At 38.5% G+C, this 16,424-nt stretch overlaps 1 protein-coding gene across 1 annotated transcript in view; it reads left to right on the top strand.

Annotated features, from left to right (window-relative positions):
• Positions 1-16,424, top strand: part of Dock4 (dedicator of cytokinesis 4) — a 452,226-nt gene that overhangs the window by 216,717 nt on the left and 219,085 nt on the right. The window contains exons 3-6 of the mRNA XM_023709867.1: positions 523-563; positions 2,428-2,483; positions 6,323-6,419; positions 12,482-12,630. Coding sequence (XP_023565635.1) covers positions 523-563; positions 2,428-2,483; positions 6,323-6,419; positions 12,482-12,630 — 343 coding nt within the window. The remainder of the gene's footprint in view (positions 1-522; positions 564-2,427; positions 2,484-6,322; positions 6,420-12,481; positions 12,631-16,424) is intronic.

The following is a 16,424-nucleotide window of genomic DNA, read 5'->3' as shown; positions in this document are numbered from 1 at the left end:
TCGCCCTTCTTAGGATTCTCATCCTGACCCACGGTGCTGGGTGTGATGCTGTGCAGATTCACTGTGTACCTGCTGGGCTGGCACTATTATTTGATGGGAGATTCTGTGCTTTTTAGTTAGGCAAGCAGAATATGGACGTATATTAAATCTTGTGTAGATTCTTGAATTTCCCTTTAAAATGATGGGACCCTTTTAAAATGCAGAGAAGTGACAATCAGAGAGGTGATATAATTTGCCCAAGAGTAAGTACCAGAGCCAAAATTTAAATCTAGTACCCTGATTCTAGAGCCTTCTATTATGTTTGTAGTTTATGTAAGTTTCTGGTAAATTTTTACAGACAGGAAATAGTAAAATACTAGTAATGACTTGAGCTGTTATCTAGCCATTGCATAACAACTACCAGGTATGATAAAACTTACATATATGATAAAATTCCATTGGCAAATAACAACTTAATTTGTTAATTGTTATCTTTAAAACATTATGATTTATAAAAATGTAACAGTGATTATTTCTCCACAGGCTGGTACAGAGGATTTGCCTTAAAAAACCCAAATATCAAGGTAATAACTGCTACTTTATAAAAAGTTAAAGTTGATCCTATTAATTGAAATGCAAAGTGGTAATACAGATTTTCTTAATTTTGGAAATTCCCTTGAACTTGGAATATAATTAAAATATGCTACTCAAATGATAATCCTGTATAGCTCTTAAAAACTATACTTAATAAGCTTAATATAGAAGCAAATGTTTTTGAAGTATTAGTTTCTCTGAGAGCTAAATTAAAATTCAGGCAGGGAAAATATATGCATATCCAAAAAGACATATTGAATAGAGATACTTAATTTTTAAGTTTTTATAGTATCATTTATAAAATGCTGGTGTGGAGAAACAAATTTGCCTTACTGGTATGTAGGACTTCTTTTGAGTTTGAGCAGCTGAGACTGAAAAATCCTATTACAAAAATATCCATTTCTTTTACCATTCTTGTAGGTAGTAGGATTCATTATCCTTTCTATATTTATAAGAGGTAGTAATATGATTTTTGTTTTAGCTTTAGCTTGAATAGTTTGCAGTTTTGACACTAGTCCTTCCTGATACCTCTTTTCTACCTTATTCTAATCACCCTAGTTTCTCTCCACACTTCCCACCATCTCTAATATTTTCTTATATGTTATATTCATTTTGAGTTAATTCTAGCTTTATTAGAATTGGTTAGATAGGGAATTGTCATTTATCATTCTTCGAATACAAGTTCTTGTCTTTTTGCTTAAGTATAGTTTTGGTGGAACATTCAATTATGTTTAATGGCTTCATTTTATTTTAGATCAGTCTAAAGGAGAGTGTAGGGGACAAAAGAAGATACAAATTTTAATGTTAGTCCTCAAACTCTGCAAGGCATATAGATTCAGTATTTATCCAGAGCATTATTATAATTTTTCTTTAATACCCTCATGTTTAACAAGCCTTTTCTTTCCTCGGTAATTATAATTATGTGTTACTTTAAAGACATGGAAGTAAATTTAAAATTTTACAAAAAATGATTTTTTTAAAGGAAAGATTTATGTCCATGTTTACTACTATTGCATATGTAGCTTTTACTAAATTTTACTTTTACTTGTGGATACACAATAGCTATTGCTATGTTCAAATGACATTTGTTTTCATAAATATTTAATTGAGTTTGTTATTTGATTATACACTGGAAATTCATCAGAGGATATTGTCACTTAATACACAATAAAATTGATGCTCATTTTGTCATTGATGTTTCTTTCGATTTCCCATTGAGAACAAAGGAGCAATTTTCTTGCCCTATTATTTTCCTGCAGTACAAAGCATTTAGCTAGCATGGCTTCTTTTGTTTAATGTTTGTTATATCAGAATGGCAGCAGAGTGATTAATTGCTGCTGTGTTTCCATCAGGGATCCTCTGTCACATGTGCAGTACAGATCCAGCTCCAAAGTCAGTGGGCTCTTAAAAGTATATTAGATTTTTAAATAGAATCAGGAGTATTGGAGAAGAAGAAAAAGAATAATTAAACAAGTTGTTTTTGTCACTTTTTGTCACCCCAAAAAGTCTGTCTTCTGAAAATATGCAATATTTAAAAATTCTTATTTACATCATTTTTATGTAGAATTTCTGTGATTCTTAAATTTTGTTTTACAAGGAATGTATTTATGGAGTGAGACTGAATTTTTTCATTTATGTTTATTTTAGAAAATCTAAATTTTTAAAGGAGTTGGTAGTAGCAAGTGAAGGGAGGAGGCAGATGTAAGGCGGAAACAATGTTAGCCTAGAGAATGTGGTGGGGTACTGACCCCCACCACCACTGTCCTGGTCATGTGGCTGTGCTTTGTCTGCAGGACAGCTGAACCTACCCTGCCTTAAAGCACAGAGCCATAACCTTCATCTCTTCTCTTCCAGGGTATATTTCCTTCCAGCTATGTTCACTTGAAAAATGCCTGTGTAAAGAATAAAGGGTAAGAAATGAGTTTTATTAATATGGGACCATTTTCACAGAACCATTACCTATTTTGGAATTTGGTAGGCTTTGTTATTGTTTGAAAAATGAACTGTACAGCATCATACCATTGTCTGTGATATCTGAGGAAAAGCTACTGACTAAAGCAGTGGGGGAGAGAATCAAAGAACCCATCTGCGTGTGTGGACAATGGGGTGGCCCTGGGGGCACTGCGGTGGCGCACTGTCCACAAATTGTGGAACCAGCTGAATCTTAAGCAGGAAGAGTTGGTTCCTTTTGGTTTCCTGCTGTTTGGGGAAGTGTGGCAGTGAGGCCCATAAAGTGGTGAGTCACAGTGCCTCAATCCCTAGGAATTTCCTCAGTTCCCTACAGGTTAAAAGAAGCCACATCTGATATTTTCCAAATGACCGTCATAACGCAATATCCTTGGGTGACCACTTTATAGATCATCTTTCTTCTTTAGAGAAATCATCTTATTAGATTTAGCTCATTGATTACTTACGGTTTCTTATATGCTTAATTAAATCCTATCCCCATCTATTTCTAAATGATTGGAAGCAGTTCTCAGGATAACATCATTCAAATAAGATATTGCTGAATAAAAAAGTAGAGCTGGTCTAGTTAAATAGTTAACATGAGCAGATCATTCATTATAAGATTTGGACACAAACATTTGCTAGTGTGGATTATTGTACAATCTTTATTCCCCTTTAGAGTATCTTTACAAGAGGTGATTAAAACTGTGCTGAGTGGCATCCAATGGAAAGGCAGGCTTTAAAAGTGTTACAGTGTGTTCTCATCCACCTTATTCGTGGCTTTTCTGTGTGATGTCTCACTGCTCCCCAAAGTCAAAACCACCATGGCAGGTAAACGTGTTTAACCAATTCAGTACATGAGCCAGGACAGTGCAATTAAAAGACACACAAAAGAATTCTAGAGCTGCTTCCAAAAGCGGCAAGGAATGTATGTCCAAAGCCCAGCTGGACTGTTTTGAAAATTAATGGCAATGTGTCTCTGAGTATAATTCTTTTTTTTTTTTTAAGAAAAAAAATTCAAACACTCACCATAGTTTTTGATCACACTTTGTTTATGTCAGATACTATAAACAGTATTAGTAGTAGTAGTAGTAACATCATTTTTGAAACAGTTTAAAACTATAATTCTAGTAATAATATTTACCACTGGTGCTAGTAACCTCTCTCTGCTATAAATGCTATAAATCACTAGAAGTGTCAAGCAGAGTACAGGACCTTTCAGAATTGTCCCAGAATAGTTTTGACTCTGTGCAGCTGCCCTCAAGTGAAGAATAGGGCAACTCAGAAATTGCTTTAGCCAGTGCTGACTCTTTGTTCTGGTCTTTCGGCCCTGGGATTGGCAGTGTGAGCACTTTAGGTTCTACTTTGTCCCTTAAAGTGTAAGCAAACTCTTATAGCTCTATTCTCTTTGTTGTTGTCACCCAGGACCATCTCTAACCGCTCAGGTCTGTGCAAGTGTGGGCTACAGAACCCCGTTCACACTATACTCTAAGGCACAGAAAGACAGAGAAGGCTTTGCTTGCATTTAAATGATATTATTTAGTTAAACTCCACCCTTGAAGCGTAGTTGGAGAGGGACATAGTTTTAACATAAGTGTCTTCTTTTTTCCTGTCTTTTTTTAAAGCTGATATATACATCTGGTTCCCTTTCATGATCCCCAACAAAGTTTACTTGAAGTAAAGGTGTCATCAATCTGGTTGTGTAAATTTGAGACTTGCTTATGGGTTCTTTGCCTCACATCAGGCATAATGAGCATTTTACAGCAGAAGAGCTCTAGGTCAGAGTTTGTTTGCTAAAAAAGAATTTCTGGCATTGGTTCAGGCCCAAGTTTCTGGGGTTGTTATTGGAAGAATAACTTGGGCCTGAAGACATTTGAGGCCATGTATTGCCAGATACTTGTTACCTCTTCAGATTTTGATATTACCTATCTTATCTTAAGTGGATACCAGATGACTCTCCATTTCAGAGTTGCTGCAAAGTTATGTCCCAAAATAACTGAACAGGGCAACTATTTATGACAGACTACTTGAACCCTGGCTTTTAGTTTTTGTATGATTAATAGGAAATAGTTGAAATAGCTGCCTTGCCTAAAACTGACAATTTCGTTTCGACTATCTCCAAATCAACATCCCATGGATCAAATTGATTTTATGTTCTTTCCTGAATCTTTAGAGCAGTATAGGACTGATGGGGTTCCTTAAAGAACAGTTTGTGAACATTAAGGCTACTCTTATATTGTACAGTTCCTGCTGATATAATGTCGCTTTTGAAATGTTGACTAAGAGTCAGTTTTTCCTGGAAATTCATTGCTCCTTCCTTGGGGTAGTACAGGACCATCTTGGAGTCTCCATCTCCATGGATTCATCATTTAAAGTGAACAGCAGCTTCAGAAGCAAAGTAGAGGTGCTGCCATTGGAAATGTCATGTGTAGGCTCAAAAGAAGATTCTGTATCTGTCAGCAGTTCATGTGTTACTCTTTACTTTTATTTCCAGTTCTAAATTCTCATTTTACATTTTTAGCTTTTTAAACTCTAGGAAAAAGAAATATTCTCAGGGCAGGTATACTAACCAAAATATAAATGAGATACAGCTGTACTGGTAAAGGAACCAAAGAAAGATTATAGTTCCCATACCTCCATAAGAAGATTATACAAAAGACAATTATGCATACTTTGGACATAAGATCAAAAAGAAACTAAAGAGCAGTTATTATCCTCATGCTAAGAAGTAATTTTCCCTTGATCATTGAGACAACCTAATGCAGTCTCCAATAGGCTGTTATCTTTTATATATTAGATATTGTCCTTGAGCAAAATTCACTAAAATAAAGAATAAGTATCCATGAATATAGCTGGTAGCATTATTTTGAGATAGAGTAGTAATGACAGCCACTTAACAACTTTAGCCAGAGTTGTTGCAAAGCCCAAAAAGGGCTAAAAGAAAAAAGAGATGGAGAAAATGAGATTGTTATATGTCAAAGGTAGGACATAAAAGGCAAATTAAAACTTGTTCTTTTTTTTCCCCTTATTTCCTTGTATTTCTTTTCAACTTTGGGGTAACTATACATATTGTACTAAACATTTATAGGAATAATTTCCAAGTATAATTTCTTACTTTTAAAATAAAAAGGGACTGCACTTGTATTTTCTAATCACAGAAATATTTGAAATTAATATTCAAATATCTTCAATGTCTTAAGCCTTTAAAACACCATACTGTATATATTATTACTAATAAAACCAATGATTTTTCATGGCTGCTTTCACAATTGAAATAAATGAAAAGTGAATGAGCCAGGTGAATGTTCAGTGTCTCAATGTCTAGTTATTTATAACACTGAGTCCACTTGAATGCTCCCATCCATTGGGTCCTGATGACTGAAGTGTTTTTCTTTGACTTCCTTTGAGTCCTGTGGTCACAGCACTTGAAAGCAAGTTATCTCAGAGTTCATGTCACCTGGTGGCTTTATGTTACAGATGAAGACTTTTGGGCATGGAAAGGTTAAAAGAGTTACCATCTAGTGCTCAGACTGTTCTAGAGCAGAACGCTTATGCTGTTCCTTGTGCACAGCACCACGCAGACTCGATCTGGTCGAAGTGGCTGGTCTCTTGGGCGGGTACCACCCTCCCACACTTTGTGCTTTTCTTGCAAGCTCAGAATCAAGCCCTGATTAATTGTCAGCAGAACCCAAAATAGCCAGACATCTCTCTTTCCTAGTTTATCTTTCACAGTGTTAAAAAAAAACCCAACATTGTTGTCTATTATATTTGCATATAAGCTTTTTCTCTTTTAATTTCACAGGCAATTTGAAATGGTTATTCCTACTGAAGACTCGGTTATCACAGAAATGACATCCACCTTAAGGGACTGGGGTACCATGTGGAAGCAGCTGTATGTGGTGGGTAACTTTTTAGAGATACAATTTTCTGAATAGAGAATTATCTTGAGAAATATCTGAGAATGAGTTAAAGCATGGAGAAGAATTTGAGCACCTGCTATAATTTACTAACTCCTTGGGAAATTGGGATATAAATTTTAGTGTAATATTATCTTGCTATAATCTTGGTATCCACTGAGTATGAGTTTTATACATTTTTTAATACCACACAAATGAATGCAAAGGATGATTTTCTTGACATTTAGCCAAGTAGGATTATTTATATTAACCTAGTGTTGGAATTCATGAAAAATTTTAATTTATGAATAAATTTATATTTAATACAACTTAGTTGTAATTTATCGTATTTTAACTGTGTAACTATAATTCAAGCATATTATAAATGCTTACTGTTTAATGAGAATCAATGAGAAAATTCTAAATCTATTGAAGAAGGAAATACTGTTTGAAAGATGTTGGCGTTTTGTAGGTATATGTGTTAATTTACTTGTGGCTAATCACATCATTGAGCGCTGTAGTGGTCAGTTGTTCTGTTGCTGAACTACGTACTTCACACTCAGAATGGAAAAAGAGAGTGGCTTCATTAGGCGTGCACTTCCAGCGGTTTCATGCCATGGTCAGCTGGCTCTAAGGTAAAAATCATGCCTGAGGGTGTGGGAGAGCACAGCTGTTGGTTCCTGGAGCTGAGAGCAGAGCACAGGAAGAGTGCCAGCAAGAGGGGCATTCTCCAAAGACATGTGCGCAATGCCCTCTCACCCCAACTCCATCTCCTAGCAGTACCCTCAGCTGTGAACATCCGGGGTTTAGCTCACTATAAGTACAGTAGTCCCAGCCAGGTAACAATGAAGATTAGATGGCACGTGCATGTATTTATTACCAGGCAAATCCCATAGGAAGTACTCTAAGTATAGCATTTCATTTAATCCTGGTGAGCTCCAGGTTACAGATAAGTGAGAAAGTGAAATTCTTCAAGTAGATGACATCTGGTGGTATGGTGGTCCCACCTTACTGGAAGGCACACGTATCCAGACCTCCGTGGAGCTTCGAACCTTAAGTAGACCTACACCTGTGACAGTTTAACTTGTGAATTAGGCAAGTGAGAGAATAACAATAATTAGTTAAAAAATTGAACTTGATTATAATAAAACATGGTGTAGGGAAAATTATTTGAAACTTCCAATTTTTTTTTTTTTTTTTTCATTTTCCATTTCATCTCTTCAAGCTGCAGTTGGCTGTGGGAAACTGAAACCTTGGCAAACAGAAGTGTGGGAGGCCTGTGTTGTTAGGAAGTAGCTGGGCTAGGTGCAGAGGCAAATCCCCTGCTCTTTCTCAGAACCCTTCTGTATTTGCAGAAGTCTGGGGGAGATGATACTCTGAGTAAGATGACTGTAATTTTTAAAATTTTATTGTCCAAGAAATTTATAGAACAGTTTAATCACTGGAAAGGATCTATTTAGAATACAAAGGTTATTTATCCTGACAAACTAATTTGAAACAGCTCATCAAAGAAAAAATTCAAATTAGTGAGGGTCATTAGCACAGAAAGTGGATTTATATTCTCTCATTTCTAACATGAATAGGCTATTTCATTGGGAGAAGATATTCTTAAAATGTTGCCCATGAAAGCCTTTTGAAATTGAAATTCCCTGGTCACACCCCTCCTGGAGTTGGTGGCATTAGGACTCATGAAGCAAATCCACAAGGCCACTTTAGGTCTTAAATGAGTTACCTGATTATAGTTGTTGTAAACACAAAATCAAGGTAACTGACTCAAAGATTCTGTTGGGGGATGATGCTACAGAAACACAGGTCTCCCTTTTAAATTTATTTTTAAAATTATGTTACAAAGCATATAAAATCTCAGTATTATTTCACTTAAAGTAACTTTGTGCATGACACTAACACAGACATAGAAACTATGTGAACTACTTAAACCACTTCATCCAAAACGCACAACACATGAGAGTTATAAAAATAGTGACAGTGTGAGTGCCATCCATTAGTTGAGCAAAAGCACCTGAAACTTTCCTTTCATGCAGGGACTGGTGGAGAATAAAGTTAGATTCGTTTTTTGACTGTGTCTTATCTAGCTATTTTTACCGGCTTTTGAGGTTGCAAGCATCTATTTTTGGGACAGACTTGTTTGACTTGAAAATCTATGTGCTGTGAACTCTAAAAGTAATCTCTTCTCCTCCCAGTGTCCTGAGTAATGGGAAAGACTGCGCCTAATCTGTTTCCCTGGCTACTGGAGTGCAGTTCTGTGCGGAGCAAATATCAAGTTTAACCCAAGGACGTTAGAGTTGTAACACTGGGAATGAGGTTAACTAGGCTGTGGTGGACATTTTGACTTTTCCTGTTGTATCAGTGCTCTGGGCCAAATGTTTAATTCACACTCATCGTGCTCGAGTGTAGTTAAGAGTACCATCGTGTTCTCTTCCAGTTGTTTTAAAGCAGCTGCTTTGTTCACTGAAAAATGTTTGATAAAGACAGTGTAGGTGAAATTATGTGTCAGGCACTGTTTGAAAGTACATGGTTAATGCTTGAGAAATTCTAGTTGCTTTTTAAAATAAGTCTGTTAAGGGCCTAAATCATGCCCTTTAAAAAAACAAAAAAAAAAACAATGTTACCGCAGAAGATGGTATTACCACAGAAAGCTCAGGAGAAATATAGCAGTCATCTTTTACCAAGTACGTTGGGGAAGGTCCTCAACTGTTTGCCATCTCTTTTCGCTAAGCCTCTCAGTGTTTATTCTTCAGTCTCATAAGAAGTGATTTATCTACAGTCCCATGCTAAGTGCTGAAGTCTGAGCCTAAATCTAGGTCTATTGCCAGAACCAATGTTGTTTTCATTTTAAGGCAAATAAAAACTTACTCATTATCTATAATATGAAAATATAATTAACTTTTTGCTACGTTTCTGATATATTACAGGAATTTCTAGATACTGTCTTATTCCAAGTGTTTTAATATTGTACCATTCCCTTTCATTCAATATTAAGTGAGAAGATTTTTTTATTTCTGGATAGCCATCAATGTTTTATAGCTTTCACATTTTCAAATCCACTTCTGTGAACTATCACTTTATGAGCAGATGTCCAGTCAGGTGTGTACTTTCTCTTACACTAGCAAGGCAAATTTGGTGCCCAGGGCTATAATATGGCAGTGGTCCTTCACTCTAGGTTTTCTTCCTTAAAAGGCAGCTGATCTGCTTGTTTTTATTTTTAAGGAAGAGGATCCTGCTTCCTTCTTAGCATTCTCTTAAATTGAAATCCTAGCAGTGTTGTCCTAGAAAATCAAGTTCACCCTGCTGGCCAACTGTAGAACGCTTCCCTACGAGGGGTCCCCAACTCTCACCACCGCAGTCTGTCTGATCAAGTAGGTGCGGCTCTCTCCTTTGCTGTGTGAGATTTGGCTTCTCTTCGCAATTTTCTTATGTAATAGTTTGACCAAGTGGACTTTTACTTCCTACCACTGATTTTCTTGCATGGTATTTGATCTTCACTCCTTATTTTTCTGTGTCACTGACGCTGTAGCTGCCTCTTGAGGTTTACAAAAAGTAACATTGATTACCGAAGGTTTTCATTCATTCCTGCTCCTCTGCAGGGGCTCCAGCAGGCAAGCACAGCCACAGTGGTTGGGAAGTTAGAGCTACATGGAAGACGCAGACACTGAGCAGTTAATTGCTAGAGTGGTGTTACAGTGCCCTTGTCGTGGCTGTGAGGGAGTGCGCAGCTTGAGGAACGACAAGAAGTAATAGACATGTTCCATAAGGCACGTTAGGTGTTGAGAGGTGAGCAAAATGGTTTATATCTCAGAGGATCAGGAATGGCATTCTGGAGAACAATTCTTGTTTCTCTGGCAAATTTGTCTGACCTGCACAGCATATCAAAACTCCTTGGTCTTAAGAATTGATGAAACAGAAAACAAGTCACTGTTCTATACAATAAGAAACAAAGTTAGAACATATTCCTTGTAGTTTATAGCTATACAGTAGTCCCTCGCTGTTTCATGATTCAACTTTCGCAGACTCACTATTTTGTGGATTTTCAAAAATATTGATCTAAATTATTAATTGTGGATTTTTTGCTATATTGTGGGATTTTGAAGTACCATACAGTATATGTATGTTGATAAAAATATGTAGGTTTACAAGTCTAGAAAATGGTGAAGAACATTAGAAATGTTTTTAAAAGTGTGGGAAAGGTTTATAAAGCTTTACTATCTATCTATCTATCTATCTATCTATAGAGAGAGAGAGAGAGATACTAAGATAAATATAGTGTTGCTAGTTTGCTGATTTTCACTTATTGCAGAGGTGTCTGCCACGTAACCTCCACAATAAGTGAGGGACCACTATAGAGGACTTCAAGTGGATCCTAGGCTCAGTATTTGCATATTATTGTGCCTATAAGGCTGCCAATAATTTTTGTAAAAAGTAAAAGTATTTTTTCTAATAAAAATATGATGGATAAATAATTATATAGGATATTTATATAGGATAAATAATTACCTTAACATCTTTAGGGTGAGATATGTTTGTTTGTTTTTTTTTGTAAAGAAAATTCTTTATGGAGGTTTTATTATACACTAAGCCCAAACAGTGACAGTACTGGTAGATGCTAATATTTGTATCATTTATTCTGGGCCAGGCATTGTTATCAGAGTTAGAATATTAATTTATCAATCCTTAGGCCCCTATGAATTAGATGTTGTGATGCGTGTTTTACAGACAAGAAAACAAGCACAAAGAAGTTAAACATTTTGCTGTATGCTGAGCTTTGTATCCATCATATTGCTAAAGATTTATAGCTAGCAAATGATAAAATTGGAATTCAGAAGCAGTGGTGGCATTTTTGTGACTGTTATTGCCAATCTATAAAACAACTCCATTGGTTGGCTCTCCTGTTCCTGGAGTATAGTGTCTGACACCCCCAGCTTAAAGGAAGAGTGCTTTAATTCAGCTCACAGACTCAGAGTTTCAGTCTGTTACTGCTGGGTTCCACGGCAGAAATACTGTGGTGGAAAAGCTTGGTAGGACAGAGCTGGCTGACCCATGGCAGCTGGAATGCAGAGCAGGGGCACAGGGCCCGAGCAGAAGGGGCAAGGGACCTTCCAGAGTAGCCAGGTCCATCAGACGCGCTCAGAAGAGGGCGTGGCTACTGCCGAGGCAGCTTCCAAGCTAATCAAGTTGACAGTTAATCTCAAGGTGACAGTGACTCTCAGCCACCAGCAGGACCTCACAGGCAGATACTGCGGACTGTTGCACAGAAGACAGAGCTCATGCTCCGAGCCTGTGAAACTGTAGCGGGAGTGGCAAGACCAGAATTTAAAGCCACTGGTGCAACTTGTCTTCTTTTCGCTGAGCCATGGAGCTTAATGAATTTCATGGGAGACTACTGAGAATCTGTGATTCTCTAGAAAGTAAGAAGGAAAGCAGCACTTTATAAAGTCGAAACTGATCCAATAATGGCAGTGAAAAATCCATCAGCAAAGGAGTCTGCAAGTCCTGTGTGATCAGCCTCTGCTGGGAAATCTGTGACAGCATGAGGGACAACATGCAAGAAGTAGTGGGACAGCAGTGCTTCCCATTTTATTTACTCCAGTTCTGTGGATTCATGTCTGAGAGAAGGCAGGAAAAGATGAGGAGAGGTTTTTCAGGGAAGGTCGCCTGATAGAAATGGAAGTCAGGCTGCACCCTGAAAGAGGATGGGATTGAGCACAAGGATCACACCTGGTGGAAAGAGGGGCTCACAGAGTGCAGGGACCGGGCCACACTCGAGTGTGGAGGTGCGCTGAGAACAGGATTACACTGTGTTGGGAAGTCTGAGAAGGGAGGTTGTCTTCTTAGACAGGAGAGCAGCACTGTAAAACTTGGGGAGAAGTAGGCAGAGCAGTGAGTGCATTTGAGCACAGAGGGAAGACTTCATCTCCTGACAGAGACCTGTCCACGGCGCCGCAAGCCAGTGGAGGTACCTTGGACCTGCCCGCTTCGCCGTCCTCTCCAGTTTGTCTACAAGGCAGGATAGGGCTGATGCCAAATCTCCACATTTGTGTGTTTCTCAGAGAAATGAAGGCGATCTCTTCCATCGGCTGTGGCACATCATGAATGAAATCCTTGATCTGCGGCGGCAGGTGCTGGTCGGTCATCTCACCCATGACCGGATGAAGGATGTCAAACGCCACATTACTGCTCGCCTCGACTGGGGCAATGAGTGAGTACTGAACCATTACAGGTGTTCTCTGGGGTGAACCCAGCAGAAGGGCTGTGGGTGTGAGCCAGTCCATGCCCGTGGAAGAAGTCCTGGTTTCTCCATTTTCCCCATCACTGATGGAGCCAAGCCACGTCCTGCAGGCCTGATATGGCACTGAGTTGTGGTTTGCTGTCTGGTATCCACTGGGTGGCATGATGGTGTGCTCACAGAAAGAAAGATGTTTACAGGGATTTGTTAGCTGCACCTCCTGGCTAAAATGGGTCTTATTTTCCAGTCTTGAAAGTTTGACATATTTATTCACTTTTAATGTATTCCGCTCCCATGCTGGGATGTAGGTGACGGTGTGATCCAGTAAGACAGTGATGTTAGCAGCTTGGGGTAAAAGGTCTGACAAGTGCACCTCTGGGGCCTCTTGTCCTTGCTGCAGTTAATCCTTGCATCCATATGACCCACTTGGAGCAGCTGCTTGGGAGAGCGGTTGTTCTTGACCAAGATTTCCTCTTTTTTTTGAGATTTATTTTTAAATACAAGTGTGGGGACTTACTTAAAATAACAATGAGGCAATTAAGTAGTAAATCTAACCACTGAAAACCCTGACCAAAACTGATATTAAGTATAAATATTAATAAAAGAATGAAAATTAGAATCAGCCAATTTCAGCCAACAGTCAGATTCTAGGGTTGCATAAAGTGTAATTTTAAGCGAGTGAAATAACAACTTCAAGGCCATATCCTTCCTGTCCTTTTTCTCCCCAAGCCACCATTTGCTGTTTGGACCTTCGTGAGATCATAGGGCAGCAGAAAAGAAGAAAAGCAGACACAAAAGGAAACTATAGGGGCTGAGGAGAGATAGTTTGGTGCTCTAAGCACCTGCCTGGTAAACGCGAGGACCCAGGTTTGGTCCCTGGTACCGCATGCTGAGCCGTCCCTGGAACCCTGGATGTACTGTGCTGGCCAACAAAACCACGTATTGTGTCACAGGCCTGTAATCCAGCGCTGGGGAGGTTGAGGCAGGAGAATCACTACAAGACTGAGCTACATAGTGAGACCCTGTACCAAATAAATAAAAATTTAAAGACACATATTGAAAGAAAAAAAGGAGACTATAGCAGGAAGGGAACTATGCATGAGTTACTGAAGCAGGAGAAACCCCTTTGAAATTAGACTGTTTCTTTCCCTGACCACAGGAAATCACTTGATCAGAAGCCAGTTTGATTCTTGCCAGGTTATCAAATACGACTGGTAGTTGAAACCTCAATCTCACTCCAGGTACTTCTGGTACCTTATTGGATGTGGTGTGCTATTCATGCTTCAGTGGTAGCATAGCACCATTTCTTTGTCTCTGGGAAATTCATCCCTGAAAGAAATACAGTAAGTGCAAGCGTGGAGTGGCACAGGAGCTCTGCTATAAAGCCTGGGAGCACATGCCTGGAATGTTCTTCACCTTCATCTGGCAAAGGAGTGAGCTACACTAAAGGATCCCAGAGTGACTTTAGCTCCGGGACAAAGTGATCCAAAACACAGTGCCGCCTGGAGAATCAGGTTTGGCGGCCCTGGGGCTGAGCTTGCTCTGGCTGTGTGCAGTGGGTCGTGCTGCAAGGAGGCTCTCCAGGCCATTGGAGCCAGCCCTGTGCTGCCCCAATCCCTGTGTTTCTGTATTATTTTGAAAATCTTTTGAATTTGCACTGAACTCTAATTAGCCCTTGGTCATTATTGTGGTCCTCATTTTAAAAAGAATGAGTTTGTAAGTAGTAATGAAGTTGGATGAAGTTAGCTCATCAGAAATAATGTAGATATATAGAGCAGGCAGGAAAATGATGCTTTTCAGTTTAACAAAGAAAGATGACGGCTGAAGGCAGTGGGGAGAATCATTAATTATAGCTGAATCATCTTAATTTTTGACTTACATGAGCTCTAGCTGGTAGTACTTTGCTTTGTTCTATGGCTAGTAGATGTTAAGTTGGTAAAACATTCAAGCATGAAAAGAACAGAATTTATTTAAATCATCCTCAAATTTTTGAATTTACTGAACCTTCATTTTGTTTTCTTTGAATTTCATTGGCTCCTTATCTTAAAATAATCTACAACACAAAGGTTATACATTTACCTTGCTAAGCATAAATTTGGGAAAGAATGCTAAGTGGAAAACAAATTAAAATAATGCCCTCGCCTGGTAAACTAGATGAGGTTGTCCTGCAAATTTATTTGCCCACAGATCAGCCTCTGGAGAAACATAAATTAAGGTGTTCAGTATCAAGGTGTGTGTCCAGCTAGTGAAGAGGAGTTCTCTGGATGAAGGAAGCTTGCTGGAGGAGTTCACAGCTTGTTCCCTGAGGAGATCCATAAAAAGCAGTTTTCACTGGCATCCTCAGGCATCCTTACAGTGATGGTACCTGTTTCTGTCTCACATCGAGGCCTGTGATGTCCTTGAGATAAGATTATATAGGAGGGAGAATCCATTCATCCTTACTTCCTGATGTTAAAAAAAATAGTTTTGAGACTGAGTTAATATAAAAATTGACCCTTTCTCCTTGACCATCTCCTGGATTCTGATATCCTATGTGGTCTTCCTCTGTCTTTTTTTTTTAAAGACAAAAATAAATAAATTCATGACAAGATAATAGGAGGGTAACATTGGTTAATACACCTTGTTATCTTTATTTTTTATTTGTTTTATTTTACTTTTTTATGTATTTAGTACAGGGTCTACAGTGTCTCCCTACCCAGATTAGACTCCTAGTGATCCTCCTGTTTTCAGCCTCCCAAGTGCTGGGATTACAGGCGTGTGCCACCGCTCCCAGGTTCAGTGGCAGGCTGAGTGCGCCCCGGGGGCAGGGCTGGCACTGCATGCTGGGCATCAAGCCCTCGCTGCTGTGCTCTGCCTAAGCAGGCACTTCAGTCCACTGAGCTATCTGGCCAGCCCAGTAAGTAAAGGATATCAGCATTTAATTGTCTGAACAATATTAGCACAAGCCTTTCTTTTCAATGAATTGAGCTAAATTAGTAGTATAATAATCTTAACTTATTTATTTATTATTTATTGGTTTTTTTGCTTCCTTTTCTTCATTTCCCCCATCCCAGTTTCTCTTTCTTTTTGAAGCCTCTTCCATTTTACAATTGCTGTTGTACATACTTTAAATCTTATCTACTCTTTCAGCTTCTCACATTAGAGAAACAATACGATGTGTACACATATGTGTCTGGTTTATTTCACTTATGAGTATGTTCTTGATTTGCATACACTTACCTATAAAAGTCTCCACATTATCCTTCTTCGTGGCTGAGTGGTACTCCATTGTATACAAAGACCACAACTTTTTTTTATCTATTCCTTGGTTGATAGGCATTTGGGTTATTTCCAAGATTTAGCTACTACAGATTGTGCTGCTGTAGATATGGGTACATATAGATTGCTGCGGTACAAGGTTTTTAATTCTTTTGGGAAGATACCAAAAGATAACTGGGCTGAATGGGACCTCCAACCCTGATTTTTTGAGGAATCTCCACACTGATTTCCATAGTGGTTGCACCAGTCTACACTCTTACCAACGTGGTTCCTTTTTCTCCACTGCCCCTGTAACTTTGTTAGTGGTTCATATTTTTGATAATAGCCACTCTTTCCAGGGTGAGATGAAATCTCAGTGTTGTTTTAATTTCCGTCTCTGGAATGACCAGCCGTGTTGAACCTTTTTCATATATTTATTTGCTGTTTGTGTTTATTCATCTGTGAAGTGTATATTCATCTCAGATGCCCATTTTTGGATTGGGTCTATAAATTTAGGAGGTCTGGTTTGT

Source organism: Octodon degus, unplaced genomic scaffold (assembly GCF_000260255.1).
Source record: "Octodon degus isolate 3935 unplaced genomic scaffold, OctDeg1.0 scaffold00015, whole genome shotgun sequence".
In the NCBI taxonomy this organism is placed as follows: domain Eukaryota; kingdom Metazoa; phylum Chordata; class Mammalia; order Rodentia; family Octodontidae; genus Octodon; species Octodon degus.
Note: the sequence above shows the minus strand (reverse complement) of the source record. Positions and strands in the feature narration are given on the sequence as shown.